This window comes from Sardina pilchardus, chromosome 21 (genome assembly GCF_963854185.1).
Source record: "Sardina pilchardus chromosome 21, fSarPil1.1, whole genome shotgun sequence".
NCBI classification, from domain to species: domain Eukaryota; kingdom Metazoa; phylum Chordata; class Actinopteri; order Clupeiformes; family Clupeidae; genus Sardina; species Sardina pilchardus.
This window is the reverse complement of record NC_085014.1, coordinates 27,095,789-27,109,806: the sequence shown is the minus strand read 5'-3', so window position 1 is coordinate 27,109,806 and position 14,018 is coordinate 27,095,789. Positions and strand designations below refer to the sequence as shown.

The window sequence follows — 14,018 nt, the reverse complement described above, 5'->3', positions numbered from 1 at the left end:
GTGTGTGTGTGTGTATGCGTGTGTGTTTGTGATACATCAAGCTGTGTCTTGTTTAGAGTCTTATCTGTTTTCTGGAGCCGTGAGTTTGGGACACTCAGCCGTGTTTGCCTCCACACCCCATACTGCGGCACCCCATACCCTACTTTTGCTTTGGGAAAATCCTCTTGTCTAAAAGTATCCCAAAGATGTAATCAGAATCTCTCTCACACACACACACACAGACACCAAACCATGTATTATCTAATCTAATCCACTCTGATCTATAACCTGCAAAATGTCCCCTCCACCATGGCGGAGTCCTGCAGTTAGGATGGATTAAACGGGGTTCTCTGATTCATGCTCTCTCTCTTGGCCCCGCTCTCTCCCCTGTTCATCTACTTATCTGCTGTTCCATTCTCCTCCTCTCTCCTCCTCTACCATCGTTTGGGAACTTGTCTTGTCTTCTCTCTTCTGTCACGGTCATCTCTTCTTCTTTACCCTCCTTTTACTAATACAATAGTGCAATTCATGCGGGTTGGTGCTTTTAATGTTGTCAGTTGTTGTGTGAAAAGGTTAAATAATATTTTAGATAAAGATTAAATAGAGTTTTAAACCTGTCTTCTCCTCTTCTCTTCCCCTCTCTCTCTCTTTCTCAGAGTTCTTCCGTGAGCTGCTGGACAACGCCGAGGGCTCGCTGCACAGCATGTTCGTGCGCACCTACGGCCAGATGTACATGAAGAACGCCGAGCTCTTCAAGCGCTTCTTCCAGCAGCTGCGCCGCTACTACGCGCAGGGCGGCGCCGCCGTCAACCTGGACGCCATGCTGGCCGAGTTCTGGGCCGAGCTGCTGGAGCGCATGTTCCGGCTGGTCAACGTCCAGTACGAGTTCAGCGACGCCTACATGGAGTGCGTGAGCCGCCACACGGAGCAGCTGCGGCCGTTCGGCGACGTGCCCCGGAAGCTGCGCCTGCAGCTCACGCGCGCCTTCATCGCCGCCCGCACCTTCACCCGCGGCCTGGCGCTCATGGGCGAGGTGGTCAACAAGGTGTCCGCGGTGAGTGAGCGCGAGGAGGAGGAGGATAAGGAGGAGGAGGAGGAGGAGGAGGAGAAAGTGTGTTGGAGGGGAGGCTGCTGGGAACTGAAGGCCACTGGGAAGTGAAGTTGAATGCAGCTGATTGTAGGAACTGGTGGAGGAAATTGGGGTGGTGTTCACAGGAGGAGGTGGAAATGGTGCAGGAGGGGGAGTGTGGGTGGAGTGTGAGGGGCAGGAGTGTGAATCTGGGCGGGTGGGGTAGGGCTGCTGTGGTGGGAAGTGCAGAGAGTCCCAGGCTGTGGAGGCAGGGCCCATGGGAAGAGAACAGCTGGGCAGCCCCAGTCAGGAGTCACAGGTCAAGGCAGACCAGGTGAGCAGCAGGCCTGGAGGTGAGAGGGGCGGGGGCGCTCGCAGGGTACAGGCAGAAGGAGAGGGGGAGGAGGATGTGTGTCAGGCCCAAGCGCAAGCTGTTGGTATGTAGGTGACTGCACACTCTGGAGGACCCCTAACGGTCATGTGAAGTTCCTCACGGATCTCCTTGTAGTCATTAATTAATGCACAATTGCTCTTTGTTTGACCCTTCCTGTTCAGCTGACATGTTTTATAAATTGGTCTCTTCTACTCCATTCTTTTCTCTCCCTTTCCCCCTCTATCTATCTCCTCTCTCCCTCTTTCCTCTCCCCCTTCTCCCCCCCTCCTCTCCCTGGCTCTCTCTCTCTCTTCCTCTTCCTCTCTCCTCTCTCCTCTCTTCCTCTTCCTCTCCCAGGTAAGTGCATCTCCCAGCTGTGTGCGTGCAGCCATGAAGATGATGTACTGTCCCTACTGCTCTGGCCAGGTGGCCCTCAAGCCCTGCCCCAACTACTGCCTGAATGTGATGCGCGGTTGCCTGGCCAACCAGGCCGACCTGGACTTCGAGTGGAACAACTTCCTGGGTAAGAGAGCCTCTCGCCGCGACTCCGTCATGACGCCGAGCCTTTGATGTTCCCAGCGCGGTGTGGGCTGTCCACAGGACTAGGAGGAAGAGGCAGTGTGTGTTCACCATGCGCTAATATGGGCATCAGATTTGTACGATGGTTTATGAGTGCTTTGATGTGTTGCTCCCCACTGTGAGGAACTTTGTATTACACACACGCACACACACACACACACTTTCTTCTTTGTTCCTGTACTCAAGCAATCAGTTTTGCACACACACATCCAAAAACACTCCTTCTCTGGAAGGTAAGGCAGGCAGTTGTGGGTTTTCTTGCCAGGGGGCCCAGTTTCTAACTTCTCCATGATTTCACGCTGCCTTAGTGCCTTCTTTGTGTCATGTACAGTATGTTGGTCTCTTCTACCCTCTAGTGGTCAGATGGAGTAATGGTCACACAGAATACTCCGATTCAAACTGATCATGAATCTGCTCCATTGAATTCCTGTGTGAAACCTACTGTAGCAGGTAGGCATTGTGTATGTCGTGCTCCTGTGTAATTGTGAATCTTCTCTACAGATTCCATGTTGAGTCTGGCCGACCGGCTTGAGGGACCCTTCAACTTTGAGTCCGTCATGGACCCCATCGACGTGAAGATCTCTGATGCCATCATGAACATGCAGGAGAACAGCATGCAGGTCTCTCAGAAGGTGGGTATCGGCAGAACCATGGACACAAGGCTACGTGTGTTTGGACTCAATCCATAGTTTGGGATTTACCTCAATCCTGAAATCAATAGAGATCGCTAAGACATGTGACCAAAGTCATCAAAACACAAAGAATTATGGGTAGGTTTGGCTCGCCTGATGCCAGCCCATGTAAACTACTGTTCTGGGTCTATGATCTGGCATGATAATAATGAAAACTAAGCGTGAAAAAATTGTGTGAAAAACAGAACATAATCTCGCACTTCCTTAGTGCTGCTATCCAAGCCATTTCTCGCCTTTTTGTCACCTCTGAAACATGACGTATACTATTATTTTTCCACGCTGGAAAACTATAAAAGATAAGCTTCATGTTACTCTATTGAATTTCACAACACAGCAGGTAAACGGCATTTCGACAACTGCACTTCGTTGTTCCCGCACGTCAGTAAAACAACTTAATTTTGGGCCACCTATTCCCAAAATGCGTTGCGTTTTACGTCACGTTCTCAATCTCTATTGCGGATATCGTTCTTTGGTAGACTATAGACATGTCGGGACAAACGGGAACGTCCGAGACATATACTAAGAGAATGACTGTAGAGATTAAACATCAGTTCTTTCAGACACCTCTTGAATGACTGAGGATGATTATGAAAGTGTGCCTCAGAGACGGTGGTTCTAAGTTGTGTCTATCCTTCTCTGTGTGTGCAGGTGTTCCAGGGCTGTGGGCAGCCTAAGCCCAGTAAGGCGTTCACTCGCACCAGTCGCTCCATCAAGGAGACCGGCTTCACCGGACGCTTCCGCCCCTACAGCCCTGACGCCCGGCCCACCACCGCCGCCGGCACCAGCCTGGACAGACTGGTGAGGGGATAATCTGGCCACACACACACATTCACACTCACACACACTCGCACACAGAGTACTGCACTGGAGGTCTGACTCCAAACTACTGAGCTGGGTATAAGCTGGGTTCTCTGCTCTCCCGTTTCCCAGGTAACGGATGTGAAGAAGAAGCTGAAGCATGCCAAGAAGTTCTGGTCCACACTTCCAGACACTGTTTGCGAAGGGGAGAGGGTTGCCATTGGTGACGAAGAATGTTGGAACGGCACAGCCAAGAGCAGGTCCGATGGCTCTCCTACCCACCCAAAGTGCCATTGAAACATGAATGCCAACGGCTAAATGACTGATCTTGGTATCTCTGTCATTTGTAGGTACGAGTCGGTCGTCATGAACAGTGGCCTGGCCAATCAGGTGGCCAACCCCGACGTGGAAGTGGACATCAGCAAGCCTGACGTGGTGATCCGCCGGCAGATCGTTGTCCTGAAGGAGATGACCACCTGGCTGAAGGCAGCGTACAATGGACACGACATCTCATTTGAAAATGGTGAGCGGCTCCTTCACAGAACCATACAGCAGGCACTTGATGGAGTGAGAGTTGGAGCATATTGATGAACTACTTTTGTTGTGTTGTGTGCATTTCTGGATCAGTACTTCTTTGTTCTGCTTTTTTTGTTTATCAGTTCTACCCATTTCTTTATATGAATTCTTAACGTTCATTTACTCATTTAGCCATGACTATGTCCACTATATTACAAGGGATTACATTGTCCCCAGAGCAATTTGGTGCTTTGCTCGAGGGCACAACAGTGAAAGCAGGGAATTGAACCCACACCTTTTCAGGCGACTGCACACTAGCCCATCTCCTTGACCACTAGACTACATTGTAATGTGATTAGCAGCTAAATGAAGTGGAGAGTGACTGCATGTTGCTTCTCGTTCTCCCCCCACAGAGGAGGATGGCGCCAGCGGTGAGGAGAGCGGCAGCGGCTGCGACTCCCCGTCCTGCGACACGGACATCTACTTCTCCACCCCGGCCCCGGCCAAGCCCGACGTGCGGCGCGTGCACACGGACACGGAGAGCACCAAGGCCGCCGCCCCGGCGGCGCGCGCCAACCTGCTGCTGGCTCTGCTCGGCCTCCTGCTGGTCCTGCTGGAGACGCACTGGAGATAGACGCCCCGGGTTCACCGCGGGGGGAAAGGGAGAGAGTGAGCGAGAGGAAGAGAGAGGGATGGAGAGAGAGCAGGAAAATGAAAAAAAAACTGTCCGAGGACTTGGAAAGACTTGCCTTCCAGACCTCGATCTGCCTGTTGATCTGGGGAAGACTCTAATACTATAATACGTTCACTCTTTAAAATAAACTGTTTTGTTTTTATTTCTTTTTAAAAAAAAAAAAAAAAAAAATTCAAGACGAGGACATTCACGCACATCTGTGGGAGTCTCTACAGAATATCACCTTCCATCAGCTCTGTCTGTTACATTTTTTTTGTCCCCCCGCCATCTTGAACAGGGTTTCTAACTCGTACCCCACATCACCAGCAGTGTTTGGGCCCTCTGCTCACATTTTAATGTTTTTTTATTGGTGTTTGAGTAATTATATGGGTGTTTGGAGGGGTTGTGTGTTAGTTGTGTGTGTGTGTGTGTGTGTGTGTGTGTGTGTGTGTGGATGGATGTGTTTGTAAATACATGCAAAAACTTTGTCTCTGATAATTAACCTACCCTTGTACTACATATATAGATCAATTAAGCAGCAGTGTAGCAAGTATTCTGTAATCAGACATAGCTTTTATAACCAGGTGTAAGTGTGCCTACGAATGAGTGGTGTTTGTATGTGTGTGTTTGTGTGTGTGTGTATGTTTGTGTGTATGTGTGTGTAAATATTTCAGTACTTGGGTTACCCACAATCCATATTGTCGGGTTAATGAGAACATGTAATTGGCCAAGGTTTGACCACATACTTTGATCACAGAATAGTAAGAGACGCGACTAAAGAAGCTTGTGGTGAAGAAAAGGGCCAGGGGTAAAGAAGGCCCTGGTCTCCACGCCGGGCTGGTTCAGAAGGAGGGGATCGCTCCGAGAAGCATGGGCAGGTTTTGTGCTTTTAATTCTCCCCCCTGATCATCTGAGTTGGTGTGCTTGAGCTGCACCATATCCCTCTGCCTCAGTTGATCTCCGTACGGCCCCCGCCCCGCCCCACCCCCACACCCCACCTTCCCTCCCACCCACAGAAAGCTAAGCTAATGGCACCCGGTCCACAACACTGCCAGCACACTCTGGCACAATGGCCCAATCAGTTGACCTTTCACACTGGAAGTGTCTCATGATGGTCGCCATGTTGGCAGAGAAGTGATCCTGGCAGAGTTGTGTCGTTAGTGTATGCTGGCCATGAGCTGAGGAAGGCAGCCAGGGCTAAGTGTGCATTGTTTTAAATTGAGGACTGTGATGACCCTCTGAGCATGGGAGGTGGGAGTAACACAGGGTTTTATGTGGAGGATGTGTTTTATTGTTTCTATTTTGTTAGTAATTGTTTTAAGGTATAAATATATATATACTGTATATATATATATATTTAGGTACAGCAGCAAGTTGTATGACTAGTTCCATTGCGACAGCTAATGTTGGTATAGGAGTGGTCAGTGCAATTTTTTGTTTTCTTTTTTAAAAGAAATAATTTGTCTGCATCACCATGCAAAGTTACCTCTCACCTTCAGTTCTTAATCAGCATGTTTGTGAATTCTGTGCACCCCTCATATCCTGCTGTTGCCTTAATCTCAAATTACGTCTGAACTTTTTTTTTATGTACCCAAAAACATGCCATCGGTACGTTTCTCAGCCACTGGATGGTAGTGGTGGATCTAAAAATGGTGTCCTTAGATATTGAACTTTGACCCAGATATTCAACCCTTACTGAATCGTTTAGTTTTCAGAAGAATAACCAGTGTTACTTTCTCTGTTATGGTTTGTTTCCCATTTGTCACAAGAAAATATTCCACCCTGTGCTTTTGTACAGTAAATTATTTAATTGCATGTTTCTTGAAAGGCATTTATGAACACACCTTCAAAGATGTCTGTCATAGGTATCTAAATACAGTATTCAAAAAGTATATTTATATCTATAGATGGAATGCCATTTCTAATGATTTCATAAATTACCTGATGGGGTTTGTATTGGCTTGGGGTATTATGTTTTATAAAACATCTGATTCTGTAAGACAGAGCAGTGCATTCTGTTTTAACCCTGGAGTAGGCTATGGTGATTGAGAGCTCTGTAGAGGTGATGTTAGGACTGGGCTGGCCACTGAAATCCTTGACTGAACTTCATTTTAATCTATGTGAGATGCACTTTCCTTTTGGCATTTTACATTTCAATGCAACTGGACAATTTCACAAGATGTCTTTAGCTGCAAGACAGGTCTCTGTTAACAGCAATGTAATCTTTAAAAAAAAAAAAAAGAAAAAGAACTAAGAAGCAATGTACTATCTGATTTCCCTCAAGGATTCTAGAATGCCAGCCCTGAGTCTTTCAAGTCTGTGATGACGCTGAAGGCTAAAGGAAGTCCAGCATTGAGTGAGGCGTAGAAAAGCTTGCGCTGTCCTTTCATTGCTTTAGCATTTCCTGAAATTAGCATTGCTGCCAACACTGAGGGAATGTATGAATCCTGCATTGAAATGCAGTCCTCATATGTCTGTAGCTTTTCCAATTACTGCATCTTTGCTAATTGTGATATGTGTGAGTCTGTTAAAGTACAGATATCCAAATTCCTTCTGTCATTATCAAAGATGTAGGGAAGTTGGTGTCACAGACATTAAAAGGCTATACATGTCAAAGCCAGATTCCTTAAATTACTGGCATCATGGACACTTGAAATGACTGGGGAATTCCATTTCTGGTCCACAGTACACCTTAACCCCATGAGGTACTGGATTTTAGTGGAACTATAATGATCACTTGCTGCCAGTGGTCCACACAAGTCATCTCCAGTGAGGATTAGAAACAACAGAAATAATTGTTGAAGTGTAAATAATGTGCAGCCATTTTAGATGTCTCTGAAAGAGGTCATAACAGTTCATCAAATTTGTACTTTTTCAGAGTAAATGTTTTGGAACGAACAAGATGAGATAGAACCTAAAATGTAAATGAAAAAGTATATTAAACATTTTCTAGTCTTGTTGAAATAAAGACTGCAGATATTTAAAGTATGTTTCTGTGTACTTATTTTCCATGTTGATGACACATTTCTTGTGATTTTCAAATAGGCCTAGGCTACAGTGTTGTGTGTGATTTATCACAATTCATATCGTTTATAGCTAACCAAAATAAATTGCCTTCATAATTAATGTTGAGGGGACTATTCCTTGAAGGAAGATGATTTATTATTATTATTTTTAACCTATAACTCCTTATACCAGATGGGGGCGTTTTAAGACTCAGTAGCACATAGTTATTTTGGTCTGTGCAACACTATACGGTCACTGATCATTAGTCTATAACACAAAATTGAAATCTAGACTATTGCAGATGTAGAATCAGTAGGCCTAGCCTACCGGTTACATTTTCCATCAGAATATTCTTTATATATCAAAAGGGCAAGTGCTATTTATTTCATTGCCCTGTAGGAGTGCTCTATTTTCACAGGAATCTAGGTTGTCTCCAAGCCTACCGGCTACATTTTCACATATCCGCAGTAATCGAGGACAGGTTGGTTTGCATCACTTCTCTTGTATCTGATGTGAGATCAGTGGTGCGGTCTCTTTTGGAATCTGCTTCTGCCTGTTCAAAATGCCGAAACCCGGGATCGAACCAGGGACCTTTAGATCTTCAGTCTAACGCTCTCCCAACTGAGCTATTTCGGCGTGCACCCTCTTGTGGAAACTCCAAAAACAACCTCGAAGATCAACTTTCCAAGTCTACGGCCATTCTCATGTGTTGTTCTCTGAAAGGGAATTGTGAAGTTAGGCCTCCATGACTTTGTAAAATTAATGTAGCCTACGTTGTAACACATAGGCTAATGCGCATGTGAAAAATAAATGGTTAAAGCAGCGTGAGACATGGTCCACGGACTTTTGCAATAGCCTAACTAAAACTTTCATGAAAACCCTTCCTTTACGCATAACCTATAATTGTGTCTCTGTCGAGGGACGTTAGGCTACTCATGTCGAAATTTACTGAGACTCGAGGAACGGATCAATTCAGGTTTAAATTATCGGTCCTTTGTGCATGCAGGTCTTGTTGAAATACCAGTGAGCGCAATATCAGGAACCAACAGCAGAGAAGCTATAAGTAAATTATGGCCCTCGTAAGAATAATGTAAAATGTGTGTTAGTGGTTTCAATATAAATGCAAATTATCTGTGCATCATATAACTACAATAAACTGATCTGTCTGTATGGCATGATCATGATACAACAACTCACTCATAAAAGTTGCCCCCACAAATGTTGTGACGTCAGTAATACAACAGAGGGTTGGGTTGGCTCAGACAAAACCGAGGAGCGCCTCCTATTACGCAAGGACTGCTGGGTAAAAATCACAGGGCTTTGGATCACGGTGGAGGTACGAGAAATAGAAGGAAAACCTGGCATGTTTTTTTACGCTTAACCACAAATTAGCGTTAAAGCCTGTAATCTGAAACGTATTTAGCTTCTCAGACGCTCCGCAACCAAGCATTTCCGCGTCAAAAAGCTACGCAGATTTTCGTTTCTTACCGATTGTTGCCTGGCTAGCTAGCTCAGTTTTGGGACATCAAAAGACAACATTCTTCCCCAGCTGAGGCAGGGGGCTTGCATAGCTGAGTAATGCTTCCGAGTTCTCCACGAGAAGATGGATGAAAAGTCCACCAACAGTCGACTTCTGATCGCCCTGGTGATGGTGGTACTGTTCGGTGTCATTGTACTACAGTATGTTTGTCCTAGCTCCGATTGCCAGTTGCTACACCTGGGGTCATTGTCCAAGTCGAGAGATAGCGCGCCGCAGTCACTGTCTGGGGGAGTCGATGCTAACGGCGGGACTGTTGGGGATCCATACGTCGCCGAGGACGGTGCTTTGTCGCGTTTTGTTCCCCGTTTCAACTTCACAACAAAAGACCTTGACAGAGTCATAGACTTTAACATCAACGGGGATGATGTTATTGTTTTTCTGCACATTCAAAAGACTGGGGGTACAACCTTCGGCCGTCATCTGGTCCGCAACATTCACTTGGAGAGGCCGTGCGAATGCCATGCTGGTCAGAAGAAATGTACCTGTTACCGACCAGGCAAGAAGGAAACATGGCTTTTCTCCAGGTTTTCAACCGGCTGGAGCTGTGGCCTGCATGCCGACTGGACAGAACTGACCAACTGTGTACCCGCTAAGATGGGCGTTCATGAGCCGCCTGAAACACAAAAGCCACCAAGGTAGGTTGGCCTCCTAACGTAACCTATAGTCCTACTTTTCAAGTCGCATATTTTGTAATGTCTTGTCATCACGCCTAGACGTATGCATCTGTCACCAATGTTATGCGTTACTCTACATTTTTCTTTATTCTAAGGGATTTAGGGTCGTTGTTAGGTCAAGCCTCAACTATTGGCTATGCTTTGTCCTCTTTAAGAGCGCTAGCAGCAGGCGTCCTGCTGCTTCTATTCACTTTTTGATTCCCTCGAAGCAGAACGGCCTAAAACATCTGCCACTCAGACAAATGTGTGCCCCTGCATGGTGCTAACTGACCAGATTTACTCACAACTTTGTGTGTAGAATAGGCCTGTGGCGTGATCTGCTATGTGAAATCCCACTGATGATATTGTTATGAAACACTGGTAACAGACAGTAATAACATGTAAGATAAGATAAGATATGGGTATGTGTTGACCCATTTAGCTTTTCCCCCGAATGAGATGCCACTGTCTGCTTTTCTCTTACTTCAGAGAATGCCTGATACTCCTCTTTGGCAGTAGTGGTGGAGAACAGCTGGGTGGTTCTTTATATAAACATCAATGCCTCTTGTCTATTTTCCATATGTAGAATGCACTATTTCAATGGGTTCATATCTGGAACAGAGACTGACATGTGACAGACTGCCTGTGTTTATGGGACTACATTTACAACAGCCACTGTAAAAAGTTAAGCATTAATAGATTGTGGTTGCTCACTAAAGACATGGAATGTTGATGGTTTAAAACGATGTCAATAAAACATAGTGACAGTTTGACTGAGTCCTTGATCAGATTGATGGCTTGTAGCATTAGTCTTCCAGACCAATATGTATTCACAAGGACAGGAGGATGGATATCCTTGGCAGGAGAGAGATGGGAGAATGTCTTTTCTGGTCCTCTTACTCAGCAGCGTGTTGTCAGCTGTTAGGTACTGATTCGTGCTGGTGGGAGGTGGGGCTCAGACAAAAAGCCAACACACCGAGATAAACTGCTTAGAGTGAATAGTGCAGCTTTTCATGCTGTGCTCATGGAGTTGTTTGCATAAAGGTCCTTTTTGTTGGCCACAGACCATTAATCGAAGAAAAATAACAATGAAATCCTTACAGGTGTTACCTCCTGACATCATTAGCTACAAATGGATGTGTTTTTTCCCTTGAGGTTCCTTGAGGTCACAGGCCAGTATGAATGCAAGAGTCAATGTACAATATTAAAATGGGTTAATGCCCCCCAGACAAACTCAGACAGTGGCAAGGAAAAAGCTTCCATTTAATAGAGTGCAACCTTGAGCGTAATGCAGCTCAAAAGGGTCAATCTGCCTGAGGCCAGCCCAGGAAACCAATAGAGTGAAACATGGAAGGGGGAAAGAGAAGAGGGCACAGATTAGATTTACAAGTATGGACTAAGGTGCTTGAATACAACAATACCAGTAAATAGCCATTGAAAAAGCAGGTAGGCCGACACTTATCATCCAGCTTTGGCAAAGTTAATTTGACTTGTTTTGCATTTTGGTGTCCTTTACTTTTTCTTTCAGTTTTAAGAGGTACCAAGGTTGTGTAAATGCAAACAACAACACAGATAGCATTCAACACAGATAGCATTCATGGCTAAGATGCTAAAGATGTCTTTTGGCACCGTGCTGTAAAACCTCTCCTTGTATTTTGGTGGTGTTTCTGTACCAGATCTATATTGTGCGTAGCCCTAGTGGGAATAACAGATGTGTTCATCATCATATCAAAATCAATTGATGATGGCAAAACTAGTAGCGTAGGACATGACACAAGATAAGTACCTGCTTAAAACTGCTGTAAACCAACACATAGAACCTTTCAGATCTGTTGTGTTGGCACAGTAGATTAGCCAAGAGCAGTTGTCTTTGACTTGCCAAGATGTGGGCTCACATTATGATTTCAGTAGTTATGTAAAAGATGGCATGTTCCTCCATAGTCATTTATTGGCTTACTAAAGTTCTAACTGTGTGGGGCTTTGTGTGCTTCTCTCAGCAGGAACTACCACTACATCACCATCCTGAGGGATCCCGTGTGGCGCTACCTCAGCGAGTGGCGGCACGTGCAGCGCGGGGCCACTTGGAAGGCCTCTGTGCACTGGTGCGACGGCCGCGCCCCCACGCTGGCCGAGCTGCCCAGCTGCTACAGCGGCGACGACTGGTCCGGCTGCTCGCTGGAGGAGTTCATGGGCTGCCCCCACAACCTGGCCAACAACCGGCAGACGCGCATGCTGGCCGACCTGAGCCTGGTGGGCTGCTACAACCTGACGGCCATGAGCGACCACGAGCGCGGCGCCATGCTGCTGGAGAGCGCCAAGCGCAACCTGCGGCGCATGGCCTTCTTCGGCCTCACCGAGTACCAGCGCAAGACGCAGTACCTGTTCGAGCACACCTTCCGGCTGGCGTTCATCGCGCCCTTCACGCAGCTGAACGGCACGCGCGCCGCCAGCGTGGAGGTGGCCCCCGAGACCCAGCGCCGCATCCGGCAGCTCAACGAGTGGGACGTGGAGCTGTACGAGTACGCCCGCGACCTCTTCCTGCAGCGCTTCCAGTTCGCCCGGCAACAGGAGCGCCGACAGGCCCGCGAGCGCAGGCAGCAGGCGCGCCGACGGCTGCGGACTAAAGGCCTGCCCTGGCTGGGGATGGGCGCGGCGGCGGCGGGGGCGCCCAAGCCCACCGAGAGACCGGGGAGGCCGCAGCAGCCGGAGGCGGAGTCCAACCCCAGCCAAAGTCAGGCGACCTCAGAGGAGAAGCTGGAAGATCTAAATACCGGATTATGGGAGGAAAGCGAGGCGCAGTCTGAGGAGGCCTGGTGGGACATGGAGGAGAATGACTCCAATGAGGACATTGACTACATGGAAAATGTCGAGCAGTGGTAAACACAGAAGTCTCATGGAGGAGTGGTAGCTCACGGACAGCCAACTCTCTCCATCGGCTTCTGACCACTGGGAACTCATTCAAAGCCACATGTACCAACTAATGTAGCCTTCTACAACATATCATGATCTGCTACAGTTTGCACACACTCTGTTCTCATATTGTAATTTGTTATCTATGTCACAGTACAAGTTAAAGGTGTATGATGTACACTACAATGTAATGTATGATGTAACTAACTTAAAAACCTTTTAAGCTTTCTCTCCTCAATCAATGTGTACCACAATCACCCCGTTCCCCACAGAATGTTCCTGTTGTGCTCCCGGACTGTACTAATATGGAACCGTTACTATAAGCTTTCTTTTTTATACTGAATCAAAATGCCTTTTATCTATTGTTGGAATGTTTTTATATGCATTGTCAAATGTTATGATTATGATTTATTATGTTCTACTGAGTTAAAATGAGCTTCGCATTTCAACTTTGGCCATTTACAGTTCACTGTATTTGCTCATGACAATAGACTGAAAAAGAACAAGGAATGTGATGGAAAAGAATACTGTTTGTTGTTTCCCACAAATAAATTTTGTAATAATCTCGTATCTACTTCTGGTAGTGAATTATTCCATTTATGGTAATTTAATGATCATTGCATTCTAATATGTATTGCATTGGCTACTAGTAGCCTATCTAATTTTAGTACGGTTTCTTATTGGGGAAATATGGTGACCTTTTATCTTTATCGTTTTGTGTGGGTGTTGTTTACTGGGACACCTGAAATGATTTACTATTTACTGTTACTATTTATTTACTAGTAGGTTGAACCACGCAACCTCAAGGTCCAGCCTTCATGTTTTATGTTCTCTAGTTCACATACACCAGATGGCGCCAAAGTCTCTGGCACGAGATTTTCTGCACTTTTCTGTCCTGTTCAACTTCAACATGCCGCGCGGAGTTGCATATGGATCAACAGATCCATGCAAAAGATGAAAATTAGAACATTTCTACTCTCTCGAAAAAGTGGCGGTAGCCTTGATTGTTAACGTTAAGAATAGGCATACCTTAATTTTAACAGCAAGATATTTTCAACTAGAATAGATGGTTGTTGGTTGCTGATGTTTCTTAACTAAACGCTCTATTTTGCTTACATTAATATTTAAGCTATACATTTAGTCTGACATATATTCAATAAAATATGCGTAATTGTCCTGAATACAATTCAACGTTTGTAATTGGCGCTATTCTATCGAAATTCAAAATGA

The 14,018-nt window shown here is 46.1% G+C and overlaps 2 protein-coding genes and 1 non-coding gene across 4 annotated transcripts in view; 2 read left to right on the top strand and 1 right to left on the bottom strand.

Annotated features, from left to right (window-relative positions):
• Positions 1-7,664, top strand: part of gpc4 (glypican 4) — a 36,571-nt gene extending 28,907 nt beyond the window's left edge. Inside the window, exons 3-9 of the mRNA XM_062523977.1 lie at positions 636-1,033; positions 1,779-1,944; positions 2,502-2,632; positions 3,341-3,490; positions 3,623-3,750; positions 3,841-4,013; positions 4,420-7,664. Coding sequence (XP_062379961.1) covers positions 636-1,033; positions 1,779-1,944; positions 2,502-2,632; positions 3,341-3,490; positions 3,623-3,750; positions 3,841-4,013; positions 4,420-4,640 — 1,367 coding nt within the window. The 3' untranslated portion in view covers positions 4,641-7,664. The remainder of the gene's footprint in view (positions 1-635; positions 1,034-1,778; positions 1,945-2,501; positions 2,633-3,340; positions 3,491-3,622; positions 3,751-3,840; positions 4,014-4,419) is intronic.
• Positions 7,665-8,248: 584 nt separating this feature from the next.
• Positions 8,249-8,321, bottom strand: trnaf-gaa (transfer RNA phenylalanine (anticodon GAA)). Its single transcript has one exon. It is a non-coding gene; the product is annotated as a tRNA-Phe (tRNA).
• A 673-nt stretch (positions 8,322-8,994) lies between these two features.
• Positions 8,995-13,358, top strand: hs6st2 (heparan sulfate 6-O-sulfotransferase 2). Of its 2 annotated transcripts, none has more exons than XM_062524883.1 (2): positions 8,995-9,860; positions 11,879-13,358. In XM_062524883.1, the coding sequence occupies exons 1-2, from the start codon at positions 9,289-9,291 to the stop codon at positions 12,756-12,758; spliced, it is 1,452 nt and encodes a 483-aa protein (XP_062380867.1). In that variant the 5' UTR covers positions 8,995-9,288; the 3' UTR covers positions 12,759-13,358. The 2 variants fall into 2 exon arrangements, with proteins under 2 accessions (XP_062380867.1, XP_062380865.1); XM_062524881.1 differs by having other exon boundaries at positions 11,876-13,358.
• The last annotated feature ends 660 nt before the right edge of the window (positions 13,359-14,018 follow it).

Bases quoted from the DNA above. Each gene is read 5' to 3' on its own strand.
- hs6st2 (XM_062524881.1), top strand. From the start codon at position 9,289: ATGGATGAAAAGTCCACCAACAGTCGACTTCTGATCGCCCTGGTGATG. The intron at 9,861-11,875 runs GTAGGTTGGCCT...TGCTTCTCTCAG, and splicing joins GAAACACAAAAGCCACCAAG to CAGGAACTACCACTACATCA.